Source organism: Chanodichthys erythropterus, chromosome 13 (genome assembly GCF_024489055.1).
Source record: "Chanodichthys erythropterus isolate Z2021 chromosome 13, ASM2448905v1, whole genome shotgun sequence".
In the NCBI taxonomy this organism is placed as follows: Eukaryota; Metazoa; Chordata; class Actinopteri; order Cypriniformes; family Xenocyprididae; genus Chanodichthys; species Chanodichthys erythropterus.
The window spans coordinates 13,435,680-13,460,803 of record NC_090233.1 but is presented as its reverse complement, the minus strand read 5'-3'; the positions used below and the strand labels follow the sequence as shown (position 1 = coordinate 13,460,803).

General features: G+C 35.9%; 2 protein-coding genes across 3 annotated transcripts; both read right to left on the bottom strand.

Annotated features, from left to right (window-relative positions):
• Nucleotides 1-16: 16 nt before the first annotated feature.
• Nucleotides 17-17,248, bottom strand: smyd1a (SET and MYND domain containing 1a). The gene is made up of 10 exons (XM_067407335.1): nt 17,013-17,248; nt 11,628-11,804; nt 11,267-11,480; nt 11,059-11,189; nt 10,915-10,953; nt 8,843-9,032; nt 7,368-7,460; nt 6,978-7,141; nt 5,004-5,172; nt 17-232 (listed from the first exon to the last, which is right to left on the bottom strand). The coding sequence occupies exons 1-10, from the start codon at nt 17,147-17,149 to the stop codon at nt 92-94; spliced, it is 1,455 nt and encodes a 484-aa protein (XP_067263436.1). The 5' UTR covers nt 17,150-17,248; the 3' UTR covers nt 17-91.
• A 3,960-nt stretch (nt 17,249-21,208) lies between these two features.
• Nucleotides 21,209-24,703, bottom strand: spra (sepiapterin reductase a). Of its 2 annotated transcripts, none has more exons than XM_067407792.1 (3): nt 24,348-24,703; nt 22,590-22,880; nt 21,209-21,815 (listed from the first exon to the last, which is right to left on the bottom strand). In XM_067407792.1, the coding sequence occupies exons 1-3, from the start codon at nt 24,649-24,651 to the stop codon at nt 21,736-21,738; spliced, it is 675 nt and encodes a 224-aa protein (XP_067263893.1). In that variant the 5' UTR covers nt 24,652-24,703; the 3' UTR covers nt 21,209-21,735. The 2 variants fall into 2 exon arrangements, with proteins under 2 accessions (XP_067263893.1, XP_067263892.1); XM_067407791.1 differs by having other exon boundaries at nt 21,209-21,795.
• Between the last annotated feature and the right edge of the window lie 421 nt (nt 24,704-25,124).

Here is a 25,124-nt window from a genome sequence, read left to right as displayed (position 1 = left end):
CACAATGTGATCTGTTGAAAATGCCTTTATTAGAGTGCAGATTCAGGCACGTTTCTTGCTTAGCTTCATGACGATCAGTACATCAGCAGGTTTATGAAGTGGCTTTGATTTGCACTTGTTCTCCAGCGATGCTCATGGGTTTGTTAGAGAGCACGGCCTCCCTCATGCTTTGATAGACGTACTCGTTCTGTTTGAACAGACGAAGCTCCATCTCTGTCTGCGTCCGCATCGCCTGAAAACACACATTTCACATCATCCAAGCTCACAGTGCAAATTAACTCTCACAAACCCATTCTGATGTGCTTCTCTTGGATTAAAATCGAATCTTTCTTTACCTATAGTGACTCTCAGGACTGTCATTTGTGTGTGTGTCCATGACTTACTGAACTTACATGATTGGATAGATTTAACTCTGTTTAGTTGTTTTAAGGCGAGACACTACAGGCAAACCCATTGTTTTTTTTAATGCACTAGTCAGTTTTGAGGTCTATTTGCTTACATAACATGCGACTACTGGAAAGAAAACATACAAAATACATTTTTAAGTGCTTATTTTATTGCACTTTATCTATTAGCATCTGTAGATTTCAATTTAAATCCATATCTTAATTAAAGGTGGTGATTTTGAGTCAGAAATCTTACACCAAATACAAATTCCAAACTTTACAGTTTTATTCACATCTATATTCTGAAGGTTGGTTCATATATCATTTTCTGAGTGATAAAAAGAGAAACCCAAAATCCCTTCTGTAAAAGTTTTAACTCTAAAACGTCTACAAAATCAAACTAGAAATATAGCTGCAAGCAGCCATTAAGGGTCCAAGCAAAAGCAAGAAGTAAAATCATTAGTAAAATATAGCATTTTATTTCTTATACTTTATTGTAGTTAGTGGCAATTTAATATTTTGTTCAGTTATAGTGCCACCAACAGGTGCAATCCCACCACTTTTTTTAATGTATCCTCAGAGTGAGCCCATAAATAAGTGTCAAATTTGGTGAAAATATCTCATTTCGTTTATAAGTTATAGACATGTCTATGCATGAGTATGCATTAGTAATGATTCACTAATGCGTTCAATAAATACATTATTTTGCTACAAAATGCAAAATGACTGACACTCAAAATGGCCGATATGGTAAAATTGGATATCATTCAACTTGCATGCTGCCCTGAATCTAACAAGACCAGTTGTTTTTTTTTTGGCCAAACTTTTCGGAAGTTATAAGCCAGGGGTTCCCAAACACATTCCTGGAGCCTCTCCAACACTGCACATTTCGCATGTCTCCTTTGTCTGACACTCCCATTTCAGGTCTTGGAGTCTCAAGCTGATGATCTGAATCAGGTGTGTCTGATTAAGGAGACATGGAAAACATGCAGTGTTGGGGAAGCTCCAGGAATGTGTTTGGGAACCCGTTATATTTATTATTATTATTATTATAGTAGGTGGCAGGTCCGTGTACGTTTTGATAGTTTGTTTTCCAATTTGAAATGAAATACGCAGAAACGAGAAAACGGTCGTTTCCCGTTTTTTCGTTTGTTAAAAAAAACGGAAAAACGAGATTTTGACTCGAATTTCGTTTTTTCGGGTCACGGATAGAAAACGGAAACACGACTTCAAAACTCGTTTTCCACATGTGGGCGGTCATTACACGCCCCTTTCAGCCGATTGGTCAATCAAATCTGAGCCAGTGACGTCATCTTCAGTTCGTTCAACAAAATAACAGTCCTCTGCCGCTATATCAGTAAATGTCATAAATCGGCTTTCTTCTGTGCAACCTAACGCGTATTTCACAGAAATATTTATTTCAGAAATGTTAATCAGCACACAGACTGTTGTAATGCTGTTTGTAGTTTAATATGCATAGTGAAACTGCACTCCCCACACAGAGGAGCGGATGAAAAGCACAGATTAAAAAAAAACAAGTTTTTATTTTATTCTATTTTGAATAAATAGAATAAATCACAATAAATAAGTAGTGTAAGCAATTTTGAAAAACGAACAATATCTCATCTCTCTTTATTTATTTTATATAGCCTAACATTGCCTGCTGAATATAGGCTAATGTTAATAACCCGTTAAAAGATTGAGGGAATATGTAAAGATCAAACATTAAAGATCGAAATTACAGCTACATAGCTATTTTAGTTATGACAAAAATAATATATAAATGTTAAGCCAAAACGAATTCATTTAAAGCTGAACTGAAACAATACCGGCCTTATTACTTCTCTAATTTGACACAAATCCAAATGTTTCAATATTCACGATTTGGAGGCTAAACTATATTTATTTAAACGCTTTTATTGTACACATTTTATATTTGGTTGAATGTATGTTATTTTGACAGTTAACAGGCTGTGATGTCAAGTTACTAAAACTGATGTTGTGTGTGCGTGAGGCGCCGACACGTTCACTTGAATTTTCTTACAAAAGCGGAAACAACTTAAAATACTCAGACATTTATGGTCAAATATATGTAACACCATTCGAATCTGTGAAGGGTTAAATAGGCCTATTATTTCTCTACACTCACAATAAAAACAAAACATTGCTTGTAAAAACGAAATTTTCTGCTGTCTTGGTTTCCTTTCTGTGAACTTCTCAAAAATTAACCGACACTCATATTGTCGCATTTTTTCCCCTTTCATTTTGGTTATATTTTAATTACTTAAGTTCACAGAAGCGCGGCAGGTGCGTGATGATGATGAATCCTCATGTTCTGTTGTTTATTCTGCTATTTGTTCATGTAGGCTAAAACTAAACCCCTGGGATTTTTTTAATGATTTACAGACATTTATCAAATTTCGTTTAATTCTAATTTAATATAATCTTGTCCGTTAATGAAACGATGATCACGTCAGTTGAAAGTCAGGGGGAAAAAAACAGAAATTATATTGACAAGGCAACAATAATTTTCGTTTAGTTTAAGTTTTTCAAAACATTCACAGAACTGCATACAGTAAATTTTCCCGCTGTTTAAGCCACGAATATTTACAAAATAAAATAATTACAAAGATAATAAAAGATAATAAAATAATTGCAAAGATAATAAAAGTTCTATGTTTAATATACGAGAGTTTTTGTTTTGCTGTTGTCCACTAAAGCAATTGACGCAGAATCGCCAATTGCCGTTAAATCGAATTTGAAAGTAAAATGTTCAGGGCCATTTAATTCATTCAAAAGCGAAGGAAAGACAGAAAAAGTGAGGATAGCAAGTAAACTGTGACATATAATAATGTTTACTGTGTTCATAAAAGTGTTTAATTTAAGAGATAAAATCTGCATGGCCATTTATAAGTAGCCTAAGGAAAAATAAAAAGCCCCCCGATACCGTTATTAGGTGTTGCCACCTAGTGGATATAGTCTACTGCAAGGAATGCGTCTGCTAAATGATTGAATTTAAATGTATAAAATGTAAACAAAACATTAAAATAAGAAAAAAATGAGTGCAGATGCCACTGATCTATAATAGACAATAGTCCATCATTATAGCCTATTGATCGGTGGTAGTAGCCCAAAGGATGTCATGCGCTTGGTAACAGATGTAGAGGCATTTACATTTTAAAAACACAATGACAGCTTAAAAACAGACTTAATTAAATTTACTGTAGGTTTTTTAAACTTTTTTTTTATCTGTGCAAACATATTTCTGTGAAATACGCGTTAGGTTGCACAGAAGAAAGCCGATTTATGCATTTACTGATATAGCGGCATAGACAGTAAAAGAGGACTATTATTTTGTTGAAGGAACTGAAGATGACGTCACTGGCTCAGATTTGATTGACCAATCGGCTGAAAGGGGCGTGTAATAACCGCCCACATGTGGAAAACGAGTTTTGAAGTCGTATTTCCGTTTTCTATCCGTGACCCGAAAAAACGAAAATCGAGTCAAAATCTCGTTTTTCCGTTTTTTTTTAACAATTGAAAAAACAGGAAACGACCGTTTTCTTGTTTCTGCGTATTTCATTTGAAATTGGAAAACAAACTATCAAAACGTACACGGACCGTGGCACTGCGCCGAAATGCAGCATGTAGCCTCAGGTCATGCTTTTTGGCGGGAAAAGTTTCATGAAGGAAATGATGTCATAGGGTGCAATCGAATCGGATTGAGCCAAGGAATCAGAGGAAATTAACGTTTTTCAAGAGTTATTAACGTAAACATGAGTGAAATTTTGTGCAAGTGGTGGCACTAGAGAGTTTGATCTAGAGCCACTAAATTTGCTGTAGTTATTGTTGGGACTGTCCTCTATCAGTGTGCCAAATTTTATAACTTTCCCACATGTGACTGCCATAGACTCCCAGAGTGGAAGAATAATAATTGTAAGTACACCATCGAACCTTTGGTGCTTCGCCCTTTGTTATTAACATGGCTTTATCCAATGTTCAGATTTCTTTTCTGGAAATGTATGCAAATGAGTGCATTTTTAATTAAATAATGCCTCATTTGCATATTTGCGCATATCATTTTTTGGAAAAGTTGTAATGCAAAATTTAATATATTAATATACTGTGATATACTGGGGAATATATGGTGATATCTATTAGTTAAAAATGTACCCTATTTACCTGTGGTGTCTTGCCTTTAAAATAATGTTTTTATTCACTGGATTATCATTACATTTAAACTGTAAAATTGTGAATTGAATTCAAATTGTACCAACATTTTGCTTTGATTGAAATTAAAACATTATACCTTAACTGTCTACAGTGCATGTTTTTCAAAAATGTCATTTGTTGATTCAGAATTTGTCTTTCTGTTCTTCAGCCCTGTTATGCTTTCCCTTTAAAAATAATGCTTTCATTTCTCTGACATCATATTTAAGCAGTCATCATAAGTATTTCACTTAGATCGGCCTCATCAAGGTCAATAGTTCAACTCCGTTACAGGAGGAACACAATGAGCTTGTAACAGAAACCAACACTGACTGATTTTCGCCATGGTAACATTCGAGCCCGAAGCGTTTGATGGTTGTATATTGTCGTGTGCAGCTGGTGTTTTACCTCCAGGTCTTTGGTCATGGGATGATGAGCTCCATGTGTGATCAAGAGGATGGCGTAGGCGCGACAGATCAGCCCGTGACCTTCCTCTATCAGCCCCGCGTGCCAGTGCGTGACGCCCGCCCTCATGATGGCCATTCCCAGCTGGGCATTATTGGGATGGTAAAGCTTCCTAAGACGAGGAACAGGGAAATTATTGTCTGACTGGCCTGATGTTTGCAGCACAGGTGATTGGAATTAAAGAGATTTACAGGAAATCAAAAGATTACTGGATTTCACTGGTTGAAAAGAGGTCAGCCCTGTTATAACTCACTAGGGCTGGGCTTCGACACAAAGATCACGGTTTGATTTCCATTCACAAGCGTGCCGTTTGATCCAGTTCTGAACCAGATTCGATGTTAATTCGATATATACTACATATATTTCTCAAAGGAAACAATCTCTCTCAACTATTCAGGAACCCTGTCAGTCGCCACATTACTGTAATATTACAGGTTACAATTAACAACTGATTTGTAAGCTTTTAAACTGCACGTAAGACAGTTATGCATCTGGAAGTTAGAAATAACTTTTAAAAGTTTTAGATTTACTCAAAGAGGTCAATAAAATGTTTACATGGTGTAACACATTGCTAATATGTTTCAGCAAGTTGCTAGCTTATTTCTCATTTCAACATTTTATTATGTTTTAACCTGATTTATAATACGTAACAGGCATGTTTTATGAATTGGCACATTGCTAGCATGATTTAGCAAATTGCTAGCATGTTTCTAGCATGAATTAACACATTGGTAACATGTTATAATGCTGCTAGCATGTTTCTGACATAAATTACCACACATTACTGGCATGTTTATCATGATTTAGCATTTTGGTAGCATGTTTCTAGCATGATTTGGCACATTGCTAATGTGTTTCTAACACGTATTTGCACCATGATAACATGTTTTAATATGTTGCTAGCATTATTTAGCATGTTTCTAGCATTATTTAGCGCATTGCTAACATGTTTCAACATGATTTAACACTTTGCTAACATGCTTTACCATGTTGTTAACATGATTTAGCATGTTGGTAGCATGTTTCTAGCATGTGGGCACATTGCCAATGTGTTTCTAACACGTATTAGCACAGTGATAACATGTTTCTAGCATGAATTAACACATTGCTACCATGTTATAACATGTTACTAACGTGATTTCACTCATTGCTAGCATTCTTTAACATGTTGCTAGCATGTTTTTAACATAAATTAGCACACGTTACTCATGTTTTCACATGTTAAAATGATTTAGTATGGCTCTAACATGTTTTAACACATTGCTAGCATGTTTATAGCATGAATCCACACATTGTTAACATGTTTTACCACATTGATAGCATGTTTCAAGCATGATTTGGCACATTGCTAGCCAGTTTTAATGTGTTGCTTTTTTAGCATCTTCTAGCATGTTTCAAAAGAAATGTTTCTAATTAAATTCATCATAATTAAACACTTCATGATGGATTTATTCATACATACATTAAATATTAAAAAATATGTGAAGTAAAAATGTAATGAATATGTAATATGGAGCATATGTATCAAAACGCTCCTCATTAGAGTTTCTAGTTGACTATCGAGTTTATAGTCACTGAATGGCTTTTCTGAGGTAAATATGGCGTTACGTTTGATTTTTCTCAAGCTGTTTTATTGATGTCTTTCTGTGGATGAAACACTGATTAATTGATTACATGAAACATAATTCATTTCAGTAAGTTGTTCTGTATCTTTCAACATTCCTTCTGATGTTCATGCTTATTTGCTACTAGTAAAGAGGAAGAGATGATCCATTTTCAAGCCGATATATAAATAATAAGTTTTGTTCACACATCAACTGAAAACAGCATAGAATAAAAGATAAATTCTTGGGATTTAAGAATGCATATCGGTTCATTAAAATGGAGAAATGGATGTGTTATGAGCCACAGACTCACGCGTATCCCTCCACCATGCGCCGCGCATATCCGGACGCCTCTTCAAACTGCTGCAGGAAGGACAGGACCTCGCTGGCAGTGCTGAGGACGCGCAGCAGATGCAGGTTTGTGTCTCCAAACACTGGATCCTGCTTCTGCAGACACTCGCGGCAGATCTTAATCACCTACAGAACCAGATCATAAACCACTGAAACACCCATGTCATTCATTTAAAGTGCCTTTTTATATTGGTCAAATCAAAATCAGTTTTGTTCACCACAGGGGGACTTTAAACAATTTTCAATTTTCATCACACTTCGGCGTTGGTTCGAAGGTCATCGCTGAGGCTTGGAAATGCTGTTTAGATCCTCTTTTATTGCCAAAAGTTCAGGTTCGACTTGTCAGACTGACCTCATGGAAGTTTCCTTCAATACGAGCCTCTTCGATCTTCACCAGAGCCTGAAGACTGAAATCTGTCACCTCCTTCAGCACCTCAGCAGACGGCTGCAGACACAAGCACACGAGTGAAGATCTGAAGACAGCAGCGATTCTTCGCTACACACATTATTACAGGCCAGACTTCAAATGCATTGCTCAGTTTTATACAATATATGTAAAGTGGTCCTTTGAAAAAGACGCCAGTCATATACGGTCAAAGCTCTTGTATTTCTGCATTAACCTTCATTGATTTCCACTCTTCATATCTGAGAGAATCTAATTCAACAAGTAGCACAAATATTTTTGCATTTCTTATTTTGCATATCAACAAAAATTACCCAGGAGGTGGATAGGGGGAGTAAATGTTGAAATAAAGTGTTATTTTATAAATTTTTTAGCAAGATGTGAAAAAATGAGAGCTGTTTATGTTTGATTATTTTGGTATTTAAGAGTTTTTTTTTTTTTTTTTTAATTTTGTGACTCAGTGTAGTCAAATTTCTACAGAACCAAACTTTCTAGCATGAATGTATTATCATTCCCTGCCACAAGGGGTGCTGTTTAATCAATGCAAAATTTACTTTCATCAGAGAACACAACTTTGGACCACTCAGCAGCAGTTCAGCCCTTTTTGTCTTTAGCCCAGGCGAGACGATTCTGACGCTGTCTGTTGTTCAAGAGTGGCTTGACACAAGGAATGCGACAGCTGAAACCCATGTCTTGCATATGTCTGTGTGTAGTGGTTCTTGAAGCACTGACTCCAGCTGCAGTCCTCTCTTTGTGAATCTCCCCCACATTTTTGAATGGGTTTTGTTTCACAATCCTCTCCAGGGTGCGGTTATCCCTATTGCTTGTACTCTTTTTCTACCACATCTTTTCCTTCCCTTCGCCTCTCTATTAATGTGCTTGGACACAGAGCTCTGTGAACAGCCAGCCTCTTTTGCAATGACCTTTTGTGTTTTGCCTTCCTTGTCAATGGTCGTCTTTTGGACAACTGTCAAGTCACTGTCAAGTTGAAATAATCAACTTCTTGATGATATTCTAATTATATGACCAGCACCTGTATATTGTCTAAATATCCTGTGCGACTTGAGGGACTGATTTAGAATGGGCTATTATGGAGAAAATACAGACTTCTTCAGTCTAATTCATGTCAGATTCATCTCAGACTCATAGAAATAGGTTCAGTGCTCTGTATAGAACTCTAGGGTTTTTGACTCAGTTTTATAGAACACTTCATGCCAAAAAGGTTCTATAAGGAGAAATGTCTTAAATGATTGCATAAATACTTATTTCATTTTTTTCTATTGATAAAATATGTTTACAAACTATTTAATTCCCATGATGGAGCCCCTAAAGGTTCTAAATATAAAGGTATTGTTCTATACAGAAGCTTTTCTTGTAAGAGTGAGTGTTTCTTGTACAGATCTTGTATATGTAATGATATGAACCTTCTGTCCATCTTTGACGGCCGTCATCAGGTCGTCTTTAATGCCGTTGGTGCAGTGCTCACACTTGCAGTCGAAGTAATACTGTTGCTTCAGCAGCCGCTGCCGGTCCTTGGACACGTTCAGGAAGTCCACGTAACTCACGGTCAGCTCTTCCCCTTCAGAGATCTTTCCCAGAGCCCTCAGCTCGATCCTGACAGCATTCCCAGAGGACACAGAGCCAATGATCCTTACTGTGAGCTAATGCTCTCTCTTCAACAACAACAACAACAGTGTGGAAGCTTGTTTCTGCCACAGAATAAAAAATTAAAATGGTAATTGCTCCTTTTATCTCATATTTCTGATTTTCTCATAATTTAGACTTTTTTCTCGCAATTGTGTATATATCTTGCAATTCGTACTTTATCGCAATTCCAAGTTTATAACTCTCAATTCTGTATTTTTTCTTGTAATTCTGAGTTTGTAACTTGCAATTCAGATTTGTTTTTTTCACAACTGCAAGTTTATATCTCGCAATTCTGAGTTTGCTCGCAATTGGACTTATCGCAATTAATATCTCGCAATTCGTACTTGTTTCTTGTAATTCCAAGTTTACATTTTATAATTCAGACTTTATTTCTCGCAATTCCGAGTTTGTAGTTCGCAATGGCACTTGTTTTATCGCAATTCTGTTTATATCTTGCAATTCGTACTTGTTTTTCTTGTAATTCCGAGTTTACATCTTGCAATTCTGACTTTATTTCTCGCAATTCTGAGTTTGTAGCTGCAAATTGGACTTGTTTTAACGTAATTCTGTTTTTATCTCGCAATTCATAATTGTTTCTTGTAGTTCAGAGTTTACATCTTGCAATTATGACTTTATTTCACGCAATTCCGAGTTTGTAGTTCGTAATTGGACTTGTTTTATTGCATTTCTGTTTATATCTAGCAATTCATACTTGTTTCTTGTAATTCCAAGTTTACATTTTGCAATTCTGACTTTATTTCTAGCAATTCCAAGTTTGTAACTCACAATTGGACTTGTTTTATCGCAATTCTGTTTATATCTCGCAATTCGTACTTGTTTCTTGTAGTTTCGGTTTTATCTTTTAATTCTGACTTTATTTCTCGCAATTCCGAGTTTGTAACTCGCAATTGGATTTGTTTAATACAATTCTGTTTATATCACGCAATTTTGTTTCTTGTAATTCCGAGTTTACATCTTGCAATTCTGATTTTATTTCTCACAATTCCGAGATTGTAGCTCGCAACTGGACATTTTTTCTTGCAATTGTGTTTATATCTCACAATTTGTACTTTTTTCTTGTAATTCCGGTTTATATCTCATAATTCTGACTTTGTACTTTGTGAAACATAATGTCACACTCAGCTAATGTTCTCATTAAGTTATGAGAATGTTATTTCTGAATGTTTTCAGAATGTTCAAAACGTCCAGTTTTTTAAACGTTTTATTTTTTGTTATGTGAACATTATTTACCTCTATTTCTTCATTTTGCAGTTATTATTGAAGTGTTACTGGAATAATGTTTGTTCATAACGTTGAGAGAACCTTGACAGAATGTTCCCTGTTAGCTGGGCAATTACCTTTTTTGTCTGTGGCAGAAACAAAGTTCCGTAATTCAATCTTAAAAAACTATTTATTTTTTATTTTAATGTCATAACATTCCAAAAATAAAAGCATTAGACAGCTGTTGTGTTAGTACAAAAACCAAACAAACCCAAAAATCTATTTTTACATCTCACATGCAACACCATGTTAATTCAAATCAAATCACAAATGTTTTATGATGAAGACAGTGAATGAGTTCCTTAGAGCAACATAACATGTGACAAAAACACGAATACATGATGACTTGACAAGCGTTTTTTAACCATTAGACGATGTTTTATAAGAATGACTGGAGCTGGTGTACATAATATTTACTAAACTGTTATTCTCATTGTCTCTGAAGTGTCTGTATTTTCTGCAGCTTTTAACTCATGAACTAACAATGTACTATATGATAAAAGACAGATGATGATTAAATGGAAATGAGAGGTCAAAGGTCAAATGTTAGTGTTTAAGACTGACCCACCTTCTCTTCGTGTGGAATGAAGCATCCAGTGCCGTCTGACTGCAAGAGAGAAACACACACACGCTTTATCCTGTTAAAGGTCACATCTCTATAATTGAGCTCAGATCTGAATCATTTCATCTTTATGAATTCTCATCTACTCACTTGCCATGATTGAGAATGACGGTGCAGTTGGGCCAGCAGTCGTGATTGACCAAACAGAGGTTGGGAAAGAGACCGACGCCCACCGCCTGAAGACCCCTCTGATCACTCAGCGTGAAGCCATTGCAGTTGATCTGAGGACAACACAAACATCTTTCTCATCCTGAGGATCTGAGCAGCGTAAATGAAGAAGTGACGAATCTCTGCCTACCACACCAAAGATATGTGACACGTAGTCCTCTCCGACCACTTTGCTCTTTTTAGGCCAGTAACTATAGAAGTGTTGCACGTCGACTTTGAGCTCCTTTAGATCCTCGGGCGTCATTTTGGACAGGTGATCCTCCAGGAGGTCGAGGGTGGTGAGCTGCGCATCGGAGACCAGACCCGTGTCCTTCTTGATACGCCACATGATACGAGCGGCCAGACTGCCATCAAACGACATTCAGCGCCAATAAATGCCTTTTCTCTTGTGGCTGAGCATCTTTTTTCTTTATTGCCAACACTTATTTATCATTACTAACTCTGATCAATATACTTCAAGTGAAATTGATGTGACACATGACTCGACTTACCGTACATTCTCATTGGGAGCTTTTCCAATCTTTCTAATGGCAGAACATTCCTGCTTGTGTTCATCCCACGCGGCGCGCTGGCACGTGCGATCGCAGTAGTGTGCGAATTTGCACTGTGCGCAGCGGTGAGGGTTTGGCTGCCGGCGGAAACAGCTGTGACACACCTGCAGAGAGAGACTGACGGACCGGAGACACACACCTGCATTAGTAACATCCTCAAACAAAACGGTTCATTACATCTATGCAGTTTTTGAGGAAGTGCTAAATCAAAGTGCAATTTTTTGCCAGAGCAAAACGCAAGTGTGTGTGGATGTGAAGCACACATGCTATCGTGGGTGTTTATTAGGGCGCTAGAATACAGTCATAAAAAACATGATTTCGCCAAGTAAGACATGTTCCTGGGTCGAGATATTTTGCTGATCCTGGAGCAACAATCCTATCCTAACCATTTCTCTACCCCTAAACCTAACCCTACCCATAACTTATCCTTAAAATCAGAGGGAAATGATATATGAATAACACCTAACCCTGGTTGAAAGTCTAAACTTGACATACACTTGCTGTGTTTGAAATTGCCCCTAAACCCTCATTCACTATTCCCTACATTAGTCTACTAATATAGGCTAGTATAGGATTAGAAAATCGTGCGCACAAATTAATAAATCGAGGGAACTAATTAGTAAATCGAAGGAACAAATTAGTAAATCGAGGGAACGAATTAGTAAATTGAGGGAACGATTTAGTAAATCTTGTGCACGTTTTAGTAAACTGAGGGAACGAATTAGTAAATTGAGGGAACGAATTAGTAAATCGAGGGAACGAATGAGTGAATTGTGCGCACAAATTAGTAAATTGAGGGAATGAATTAGCACGTTTTAGTAAATCGAACGAACGAGTTAGTAAATTGCGTGCACGAATTTGTAAATTGAGGGAACGAATTAGTAAATCATGTGCACGAATTAGTGAATCGAGGGAACGAATTAGTAAATCATGCGCACGTTTTAGTAAATCGAGGGAACGATTTAGTAAATCGTGCGCACGTTTTAATAAATCGAGGGAACTAATTAGTAAATCGAAGGAACGAATTAGTAAATCGAGGGAACGAATTAGTAAATTGAGGGAACGATTTAGTAAATCTTGTGCACGTTTTAGTAAACTGAGGGAACGAATTAGTAAATTGAGGGAACGAATTAGTAAATCGAGGGAACGAATGAGTAAATTGTGCGCACAAATTAGTAAATTGAGGGAACGATTTAGTAAATCGTGCGCACGTTTTAGTAAATCGAAGGAACGAGTTAGTAAATTGCGTGCACGAATTAGTAAATTGAGGGAACGAATTAGTAAATCATGTGCACGAATTAGTAAATCGAAGGAACGAGTTAGTAAATTGCGTGCACGAATTAGTAAATTGAGGGAACGAATTAGTAAATCATGTGCACGAATTAGTAAATCGAGGGAACGATTTAGTAAAGCGTGCGCATGTTTTAGTAAATCGAGGGAACGAATTAGTAAATTGAGGGAACGAATTAGTAAATTGAGGGAGCGATTTAGTAAATGGTGCGCACGTTTTAGTAAATCGAAGGAACGAGTTCATAAATTGTGTGCACGAATTAGTAAATTGAGAGAACGAATTAGTAAATCATGCGCACGTTTTAGTAAATCGAGGGAACGAATTAGTAAATCGTGTGCACGAATTAGTGAATCGAGGGAACGAATTAGTAAATCATGCGCACGTTTTAGTAAATCGAGGGAACGATTTAGTAAATCGTGCGCACGTTTTAGTAAATCGAGGGAATGAATTAATAAATCATGCGCACATTTTAGTAAATCGAGGGAACGAATTAGTAAATCATGCGCACGTTTTAGTAAATCGAGGGAACGAATTAGTAAATCATGCGCACATTTTAGTAAATCGAGGGAACGAATTAGTAAATCGTGCGCACATTTTAGTAAATCGAGGGAACAAATTAATAAATCATGCGCACATTTTAGTAAATCGAGGGAACGAATTAGTAAATCATGAGCACATTTTAGTAAATCGAGGGAACGAATTAGTAAATCATGCGCACATTTTAGTAAATCGAGGGAACGAATTAGTAAATCATGCGCACATTTTAGTAAATCGAGGGAACGAATTAGTAAATCGTGTGCACGAATTAGTGAATCGAGGGAACGAATTAGTAAATCATGCGCACGTTTTAGTAAATCAAGGGAACAAATTAGTAAATCGTGTGCACGAATTAGTGAATCGAGGGAACGAATTAGTAAATCATGCGCACATTTTAGTAAATCAAGGGAACAAATTAGTAAATCGTGTGCATGAATTAGTAAATTGAGGGAACGAATAAGTAAATTGAGGGAACGAATTAGTAAATCGTGTGCACGATTTAATTTTATATATGTGCAGGGCTCCATAATAATCATTTGAAACTTAGCAAACTGACAGATCCAATAGGCTAATAATGAAAAAAAATATCTCAAGCTCTGTCATGAAAACTATAGCATGTATAAACCTTAATAAAACAATTTAATAATCAAGTAAAAATTATGCTGTACGCACACTGGGAAGTAGATGGGTGGAAGATTCAGCTGTAGGCGCCATCTTCTGGTCAGATGCAGGAATTCATGTTGGGTGTACATTGGTTGGACGTTCGTTGTTGCATTGCATTTTGGGATTGCATGCACTTGGTAATGTCCACTATGGTTTTGGACACCACCACAAATGACTATCCCCTCAAATAATGCCCTATTTAAGGATATAGGGGGCGATTTCGGACACAGCCCTCTTCTCTTCTCTGATGATATGGGTGGGGCAACTCACATGAGATCCACCAATAGCAAACCACAACCATTTAATCATCCAATCAATTCCCCACAGACAAAATCAAAATCCACTAAACTGGATCACGAATTTTCATGACATCACATTCAGCTTCTCATCACATCTTCGGTCCAATCAAATGCTGTCTAGAATCTGAAGTCCTGCCCCCTCCTACACTATGAACAGATGCTGAAGCTGCGGCTGAAATCGATCATTTATTCACACATTTACTAGTTTCTATATGGTGAATGGCACATAGTGCATACATGTGAGTCGGCACAAACCACAAAACGTTCGGACACGTTTGTGTGAATTATACAAACAATGCTATATTTTAAAGCAATATGGAGGAGAAATGGTTAGAGTTTGACGAGCTCAACGGCTCTGTGATCGAGGTGAACTGCTATTGGCTATTTTGAAAAAAGGGGAGGAGCTTCTAGATATATCTCACTCTGTCTTTCTGTTTCATTGCAAATTATGTCAGCACAGTAAATAAAGGGTATGGGGGTGATTTCGGACACAGCCACTGTGTAAACTTGTCCCTCAAATCTAATTGGTTGATTGGAATGTTGATCCAGGATCATGTTGTACTTGGTGAAATCATGTTCATCTATAAAAATGGAATTTACTGTATAACGTGGAATGTTACGGAATGTAACATTTGTATTATTTTAAAAAAAAAAAAAAAAAAAAAAAAAAAATTAGTTTTATTAATTCAGTTGATTAGACATGCTTTTATATTATTAAATTTGAATTAAAACATTAAAATGCAATCCAGAAAAATTTAAATGGAAAAAACAATACAGAAAAATTAAAACTAAAGAAATTTTGGGGAAAAAAAATTAATTTATATAATATATAATATATTAATACTGTATAACGCAGAATGTCACGTATTATTGTAAAAAAAAAAAAAAAAAAATAATTAAGTTATTAAAGTTTTATGAATTCAACTGATTGATTATTTTAATTGTTTTATTTGTAAATATAACGCAATTAAACAAGCCAAACTGTGCGACATAATTTTCGTCCAGGCTGTCATACAAATAAATTATAAACACATGCAAAAACAAGAAAGAACCAAATAAATATTAATAACTTATGTTGTAAGCTTTTGTCAGCTTTTTGTTTTTCTATGCATTGAACATTTTGCACTTTTTTGCCAAATAATTGTGTCATATAAAATACCCTAAACAAGAGCGTTTTGTTCTAAAATATTTTCCCATATGTAACCCTGGACCACAGAACCAGTCATAAGTTGCACAGATATATTTGTAGCAATAGCAAACAATACATTGTATGGGTCAAAATTAGAGATGTTTTTTAAATGCCAAAAATCATTAGGATATTAAGTAAAGATCATGTTTCATGAAGATATTTTGTAAATTTCCAACCATAAATATATCAAACATTTATTTTTGTGAGTGGATATGCATTGCTACGGACTTCATTTGGACAACTTTAAAGGTGATTTTCTCAAATTTTTTCTCAGATTCCAGATATTCAAATACTTGCATCACGGCCAAATATTGTTGTGTCCTAAAAAACTATATATCAATTGAAAGCTGATTTATTCTGCTTTCAGATAATGTTATAAGCCTCGATTTAATGACTGGTTTTGTGGTCCAGGATAACATATTTTGATGGTTTAATTGAACTTGTAGGGTCATTAAAAACAAACATCCCCCTGGAGATCACTTTTGGCCACTGCTGTACTCTGCATATCCATGAGACTGATTGAAATATTTATATTTTGCTTTAATTATAAATGCGATTGAGGAACTGTCACCTCAATCTTCCGGTGTCACTTTGCACGCTTAGAAATATTGCTTCATGTGACTTACATATGTGTCTATTTTAAGATGACATTACCTAAGACTGATATCATCGAACGCTCCATCCAGGTTAACTCTTTGTGTTGAAGCACATGGAACCATGTTAGTGTTTACAGAAGGTCAAAGGTCGAGAGCTCTGTGTGTTTTCTGCAGTGCAAACTGTTGCACAGGCTCTTGACTTTTTATGGAGGTGAAACTGTGATCGTGTCACATGAGAGTGGAATCTCTCCCACCTTCTAGCACTTGATAGTGACCGAACTACTCAAAGTTTCTCCAGGGGAAAAACTCCAAATCAAAATGTGCAACTAACAGGATCCAAGGCTTTGCATTTCCAAAGCAATATTTAATGACAAGCTTTCAGAGTTTCAAGCGCAAACATCTTGAACCATCAGCTGGCAAACATCTACACACTGACTGCAGGAACACATATGGGATAAAACACATGAAACAGAGATATGAATATACCACAGAATCTCAGACATGTTGGCCGCTCAGTAACCCGAGCTCTCAGTATGAACTAAACCCTGTTCTCCATTTAACAGAACCAAAGCAGTGCAAACTCAAGTAATCACGTCACATTTGAGATGATAAAACCATTTTAGATTATAGCTTCACCATATCGGAGTCCCAAAACGACAAGTTCAGGATCCCTTCATTGAGATGTCAACAGGTCAGCATCCACAACATTCTTCCGAAGTAAGCCGTTCCTGACCCGACAGTCGATCTTACCTGTCGAACACGACCGCGGCGAAGCTCGCCTCAGCAAACACGACATCTCCAGCTGACAGCTCCTTGGTGACACGGAGGCCACGGCCTTTCTCCCCGGCCGCGAACACTTCCACAGGATCCATCTTCTCCACAGTCATGGTGACACAGTCTGCTGTCCTGTGCTACGGCTGAGGGTTTCCAGCGCTTGCCTTCCCATCCAGCCCATCCAGCACGGCTAAAAATAGAGCTGCTCCTTTACAGTGAGGAGAGTTACTGTTACTGGCATGAAGGAGTGAGGAGGCGGGAGAACGTGTATGGAGTATTTCTGTCTGTCAGCTGTGTGTGCTCATCAGGGCCAACATGAGCTGACACTGGTAAACCATCCATCGACATTCACATGATCTTTGAATAAGGGTCATTTTCATCACATCTCAAATCATCAGAAAGAGATTGATAACGCAACAAGTGTTTAAACTGAGAATTCTTACACTTTTATCCACTAAATGAGCTCATTTCAAATTTGATGCCTGCTACAGGTCTCATAAAAGTTGGCAAGGGGGCAACAAATGGCTGAAAAAGCAAGAAAGTAAACATGGGCTCTACAATCTGTGAAGAAATGCATAAAAAGATTGTGGAAAACAATGTTCCTCGATGTCAAATTGCAAAGGCTTTGCCAGTGTCATCATGTACAGTGCATAACATCATCAAAAGATTCAGAGAAACTGGAGAAATCTCTGTGCGTAAGGGACAAGGCCGAAGACCTTTATTGGATGCCCGTGGTCTTCAGGCCCTCAGACGACACTGCATCATCATCAGCATGATTGTGTCAATGACATTACTAAACGGGCCCAGGAATACTTCCAGAAACCACTGTCGGTAAACACGATCCGCCGTGCCATCTGCAGATGCCAACCAAAGCTCTATCATGCAAAAAGGAAGCCATGTGTGAACATGGTCCAGAAGAGCCGTCGTGTCCTGTGGGCCAAGCCTCATTTAAAATGGACTGTGGAAAAGTGTTCTCTGGTCAGACGAGTCCAAACTTGACATTCTTGTTGGAAATCACAGACGCCATGTCCTAAAAAGGGAAAAAGACCTTCCAGCGTGTTATCAGCGTTCAGCTCAAAAGCCAGCATTTCTGATGGTATGGGGGTGCATAAGTGCATACAGTATGGGCAGCTTGCATGTTTTGGAAGGCACTATGAATGCTGAGAGGTACATAAAGGTTTCCAGACGACGTCTATTTCAAGGAAGGCCTTGTGTATTTCAGCAGGACAATGCAAAACCACATACTGCAGCTATTACAACAGCATGGCTTCGTCAAAGAAGAGTCCGGGTGCTGAATTGTCCTGCCTGCAGTCCAGATGTTTCACCTATAGAGAACATTTAATGCATGATTAAACGAAAGACGACCACAAACTCTTCAGCAGCTGGAAACCTATATCAGGCAAGAATGGGACCAAATTCCAACACCAAAACTCTAGAAACTCATAACCTCGATGCCCAGACGTCTTCAAACTGTTTTGAAAAGAAGAGGAGATGCTACACCGTTGTAAAAATGCCCCCGTCCCAACTATTTTGAGACCTGTAGCAGACATCAAATTTGAAATGAGCTCATTTTGTGCCTAAAATTGTAAAACATTTATGTTATCTGTGTTCTATTGTGAATATAATATTGGCTCATGTGATTTGAAAGTCTTTGTTTTCATTTTATTCAAATTTTAAAAATGTCCCAACATTTCCAGAATTTGGTTTGTACATTGAAAAATTTGTATTATAAAACTAAAATTAGTTTCTATAAATATTTTTTGTATACTGTTAAATGTATAATTTATTTAATTTTGATCAATTTTTATTTCATTTATTTTATTTTACATTTTTTTTTGTTTAGACTTTTCCCCTGACCCCAGTTTGAAAGCCTCCTAGAGAAACAAGTACACTAACTTTAGAAACAACTGTATTAGGGGCAAAACTGTGGTGGAAATGACTGAAAAAAGTCTGTACAATCAACCATAAACGTTTCGTAGTCGAAGACGTTCTCAGGAATGATTTGGGAAAACAGCAGCTTTGGGAGTTTACATGTACAGCGTTTACATCAGGTGTGTGTGAAATCCAAAGACTTGATTGATTTTCGGAAAAAGTGCCATCGCTCCAAACAGCTGCGCGTGTTTCGTTAAACTGTTTACAGCAGGAGTGTGGAAAGATCAACGCAAACATGACAGAGAAACACTGCAGGAACTAACAGGCATTTAATCAGGTGACAGAGTCTGCTTTATATAAAACAGAGATTATGTGGGCATAAGGCTGTCTTTGCAGTGCAACAATTTGCATTATATTATTCATAATTTTGATACTGAATACACACAAAATATAAGTTTTGATTATTGAAAAACATTCTTAGAAACTATAAATAATACATTATAAAAAGACAATTTTATTATTTAAAAAAAATATATAGAAAGCAATTCAAGACATAAAGTGAACAATCCTGAATAAAAATCATCATGAAGAAACACTTGACACAATGATCACAAACAGAGTTTTCTTTTGGTCCAGAACTTCAGGTTATAATCTGAAAGTAAAATCCTCAGGAAAGTTTACACATTAAAGTCAAGGCACTTTTCTCTTCATCACATTACCGAAATATTCGAAACACTTCAATACACCGATTACAGCTCTCTCTTCTCTCCGATAGTGAGTTTTAATTCATTACGTATACAGTATATGAGATTAGTTCATTACAGAGCATCTGCACTTAATGCTGACCTCAATTAATCAATCATTAAATCAAATCAAAATGGACAATTCTAGTTTTTTATGGATATATTTATTCTTAATGATTTATTGGTGAATATTATCGTTGTTTTAAATTCATGTTAAATTGGACTGTCATATATAATATAAAAGTTACATTTACTAGATAGAGCAATTGAAATTATACGGAAGAGGATTAGGGCCAAGCAATAATAAAAAAATAAAACCATCTCGAGATTAAAGTTGTTAAATTACAAGAAAAAACTCGTTAAATTTCGAGAAAAAAGTCGAGATAAAATGTTGAGAATAAAGTCATTAAATTATGAGAAAATAGTCGTTAAATTCCGAGAACAAATTCGTCAAATTACGAATTTGTTCTCATAATTAGACGACTTTTTCTCATAATTTAATGACTTTATTCTCAACATTTTATCTCGACTTTTTTCTCGAAATTTAAAATTTTTCTCATAATTTAATGAATTTGTTCTCGTAATTTAATGACTTTTTTCTCGTAATTTGATGACTTTATTCTCAACATTTTATCTCGACTTTTTTCTCTAAATTTAACAACTTTAATCTCGAGATGGTTTTATTTTTTTATTATTGCTTGGCCCTAATCCTCTTCCGTAAAATTATGATGTCATAATTTAGAAAAAAAAGTTAAAATTATGAGATAAAAAAAAAAATCAAAATTATAACAAAAAGTCAAAATTGAAAAAAAAAAAAAAAAATCTAAATTATGAGATACTAAATTATAATTATGATAAAAAGATCAAATGGAGATCAAAATTTAAACAAGATAAAAGTCAAAATTATGACATACCAAGTTATTATGAGATAAAAAATTTAAAATATGAGAAAAAAATTATTAAATAAAAATTGAAATTATGAGATAAATGGATGAAATGATTAATTAAAGTAGAAATTATGGACATAATGGACTTTCTATGTTGTAATTGTGAGATTAAAATATCTAAACTATGACAAAAAATTTGAATTTGACATACAAAGTCATAAATATACAGAAGAGGATTAGAGCCAAGCAATAATAAAAAAATAAAACCATCTCGAGATTAAAGTTGTTAAATTTCAAGAAAAAACTTGTTAAATTCCGAGAAAAAAGTCGAGATAAAATGTTGACAATAAACTTGTTAAATTCCGAGAAAAAGGTCGAGATAAAATATTGAAAATAAACTCATTAAATTATGAGAAAAAAGTCGTTAAATTAAGAGAACAAATTCGTTAAATTTTGAGAAAAAAACCTTAATTTAATGACTTTATTCAACATTTTATCCAGACTTTTTTCTGGAAATTTAACAACATTTTTCTCATAATTTAACAAATTTGTTCTCATAATTTAACGACTTTTTTCTCGTAATTTAATGAGTTTATTCTCAACATTTTATCTCGACTTTTTTCTCGAAATTTAATCTCGAGATGGTTTTATTTTTTTATTATTGCTTGGCCCTAATCCTCTTCCGTATAATTATGAGATGAAAAGATAGATTTATGAGATAAAAAAAAATCTAAATAATGAGATTAAAAATGGAAATGATGACTTTTTATGTCATAATGAACTTTTGCATATAATCATTGTTTTAAATTCATGTTCCTCATAATCTTGAATATCTTCCCCTCCCTCTTGCAGCATCTCTTCTCTTCTCTGATGATGAGGGCGGGGCAACCAGTCACTCACATGAGATCCACCAATAGCAAACCATCCAATCAATTCCCTATGGACAAATTCAAGCCCCGCCCTACATTTGTTCTTGTTTGAGAAGTGTTTCACTTGGATATACGGCACAATAGGGAAGAAATGACTAGTGTAACTTCTCTTCAATGCCGACTTTAAGGCACAAACCCTATAAGTCATAATAGTCCAGATGGGCTCCTGAGGGGTATTTGTCGTCCAGCAGCACCGTCATGAGTTTGCTGATGGACTGGTCACAGGTGAGCAGCTGACCGTGAGCGTGCATGACGCTGAACGTGTTCCTCAGACTGTCGTCCGCAGAGCTGCTCCTCGCCTGCAGCTGCATGTCCGTGTCCAGAGGCCCTGCGGGAACCACGGCACATCTTTAACACACGTAGAGCACAGCAGTTAGAAATGAACAGTGTAGGACTGAAACCCCCGCTGAACAATAATGCCGCCGGGCAACAAACCCATGATGCATGTAAGATTGTAATAAAACGCTTCAAATCAAAATACCAAAGTCTTTTCATGGTCACGCTACATTTGAAAGTCTTCTTCTGGCACAATGTATGCATTTTTGCTCTGGAGAACAAAATGGCCAGAAAATTTGCTTTTTATAGTGTTTTTAACCATCAAAAGTATGGTTTCCAATTTTTTAGTGAGTAAAGATCGTGTTTAATTATTTCCCTGCTATTGAGGCTATTCCCTCCCTGTTTCTATAACATAAACAGCATAGGAGAATGACAGAGTAGAGAAGAAATTGTTGAATAAAGTCATTATTTTTGTTTTGTTTTTGAGCACAAAAATTATTCTCATCGCTTTATATCATTAAGGTTGAACCACTGCAGTCATGTTGACTATTTTAACGATGCTGTTACTACTTTTCTGGACCTTGAATGTGCTAATTTTGTTGCTTTCTGTGGGGATAAAAAAAAACCCTCTTGTATTTCATCAAAAATGCCTTAATTTGTGTTCTGAAGATGAACAAAGGTCTTACAGGTGTGGAACGACATGAGGGTGAGTAATTAATGACAGAAACTTGATTTTTGGGTGAACTAACCCTTTAAATGCCATCCAATAATCACAAAAATCTTTGTGTAGCTGACATATATCCAAAGGACGCCTGTGTGTAAATGGGAAGCTGTCAGTTCTGGTACCTGGAGCGTAGTTCAGGACTCTGAGATCCGGCTCTTCCTCCGCCAGCACGCGGAACATCATGTCCCGGGCCGCTTTCCCGCTGCAGTACAGGACCCAGGACGGGAAGGGCCGGAGCGCGCACAGCGAGCTGACGTTGACGATGACGCGCGTCAGACCGGCGCGCCGCGGCACCGAGCGCAGGACTCCCGCCGTCAGACAGAGCGCCGAGCTCACGTTCAGAGACAGGTACGAGTTCACCTCGTCCACATCCGTGAAGTCACGGCAGTACCGCGACACGTCCCCGAGAGAAGCTGTGGTCACATGACACAAGATGAAGCCATTTTACAGCACTGGAGAACAAATCATGCTCTGCTCAATAGAATCATCACAGAAAAAAGCAAGATTATGACATTATAAAGTCATATTTAATATGAGGAAATGTTAAATTATTACACACTAAGTCATAATAAAGACATAAAAAGTCAAAATCATGAGATAAAAAGTCAAAACTGAAAAAAAATTGGAGGAGATTATGAGATACTAAGTCATAATTATGAGAAAGTTACAATTATGAGATAAAAATTTAAATTATGAGATAGAAAAATTTAAATTATAACATACTAAGTCAAAATTATGAGAATCTAAATTGAGATTAAAAAAATTGAAATTATGACCTATTATATAAAGTTAAATTTACTAGATAAATGTATGATAAAATTATGAGATAAAAAAAGTCAAAATCGAAAAAAGTCGAAATTATGAGATACTAAACTAGAATTATGAGAAAAGGATAAAATTGAGATCAAAATTTAAACAAGATAAAAGTTGTAATTATGACATAATAAGTTATTATTATGAGATTAAAAAATCTCAAATGAGACAGAGATGAAATTATGAAATAAAAATCTAAATTATGAGATAAGAGTCAAAATTATGACATGCTAAATCATGAGATAAAAAAGATTAAATTATGAGGAAAATATGAAATTATGACCTATTAACTGTCATATAAAAGTTAAATTTACTGGATAAAGCAATTGAAATTATGACGTTATAATTGAGAAAAAATTTAAAATTATGAGATTAAAAAAAATCAAAGAGTCAAAATTGGAAAAAAAAATAGAAATACTAATTATAATTATGATAAAAAGACAAAATTGAGGTCAAAATTTAAACGGGTAAAGTCGAAATTATGACATACTAAGTCATTATTATGAGATTAAAAAAATTAAAAAATGAGAGAAAAAATGTAAATTATGAAATAAAAATCTAAATTATGAGATAAAATGAAATGATGGTCATAATGGACTTTCTATGAAGTAATTGTGAGATTAAAATATCTAAACTACGACAAAAAAATCGAATTAATGACATACAAAGTCATAATTATGAGATAAAAAAAATCGAAATGTCTTATGTCATTATTATGAGAAAAAGGTCGAAATTGTGGCAAAAATAAAAATTATGAAATTATGAGTCATAAATGGGATACAAATAAATTAAAATTATGACTTTCTGTCATTGACTTTTTATGTTGACTAACATATCTCATTTCAATTTTTGTCATACATATGACTGTCATAATTTACTCTCATAATCTCATAATGATCACTTAGTATGTCATAATTATGATTTATCAATGCATATGGGGAAAATAGGTTAGACTACATAGATTCCAGCATGTTTTCTGCATTTTAAGAGCTGTGAGGATGTGTTCAATATCAAACTATTAAGTGTGTTTAAAGCTAATCGTGTCAGCAGGAGTATTAAACTCGCACCTGCGTTATTGAAGAGCAGCAGATGATCGATGTCCGGATCGGTGTCTCTGGTCTCGGTGAGGACCTTCTCTACACCCGCTTTACACCCCAAATCAGCCGCCACACAGCGGACCGTCAGTGCGGACTCCCCGCGGCACAGATCGCGCTTCAGCTCCTGCAGTCTGTCTTCCGATCGGGCCGCGAGAATCAGAACCGAGCCCGCTGCCAGACGAGGCGCTACGGATAGAGCCAGAGCCCGGCCGAAGCCCTTAGACGCTCCGGTGATGATGACCAGCGTTTTACCGAAACCAGAAACCGCGCTCATCTCGAACCGATTGATTTTGGCTGCCGCTCTGCGAAAACTGATCGTCCTGATCGATTCGACACGCCCCCGGAAGACAGGCGAGGCCACGCCCACTTCAGATGCAGCGTCACGTATGTGTTTATAAGTAATTGTATTAAATTAAAGACACAGTTTTGAGTGAATGAAAGTACTAAATAGGCTGTTACAAACTCGCATTTTTTTTTTTTTTTTTTATATTTTAACTGAAGAAATGCTACTTGTTTTATGTAAGGGTAAGATTGTGAACTTATATACACCTTGTTTATTTTTATGTACACTTATTTATTTTAATTCGCTCAGCCTCTCATAAAAAAAATCAATGCTTCAATCAGTCTAACGGACCTTAATCTCAATACAAAATAAAAGTTCACAAACCATTCATTTAAAGCTTAAAAAATCATTTATCACAATTATTTTCTTATTTAACTAATTAATAATTCTGTATCAAATGTCTA

Bases quoted from the DNA above. Each gene is read 5' to 3' on its own strand.
- smyd1a (XM_067407335.1), bottom strand. From the start codon at position 17,149: ATGACTGTGGAGAAGATGGATCCTGTGGAAGTGTTCGCGGCCGGGGAG. The intron at 11,805-17,012 runs GTAAGATCGACT...CCGGTCCGTCAG, and splicing joins GCCGCGGTCGTGTTCGACAG to TCTCTCTCTGCAGGTGTGTC. The intron at 7,461-8,842 runs GTTCATATCATT...TTGTGTCTGCAG, and splicing joins CCGTCAAAGATGGACAGAAG to CCGTCTGCTGAGGTGCTGAA.
- spra (XM_067407791.1), bottom strand. From the start codon at position 24,651: ATGAGCGCGGTTTCTGGTTTCGGTAAAACGCTGGTCATCATCACCGGA. The intron at 22,881-24,347 runs GTGCGAGTTTAA...ATGTGACCACAG, and splicing joins GCTGCTCTTCAATAACGCAG to CTTCTCTCGGGGACGTGTCG. The intron at 21,796-22,589 runs GTACCAGAACTG...TGGTTCCCGCAG, and splicing joins AGTCCTGAACTACGCTCCAG to GGCCTCTGGACACGGACATG.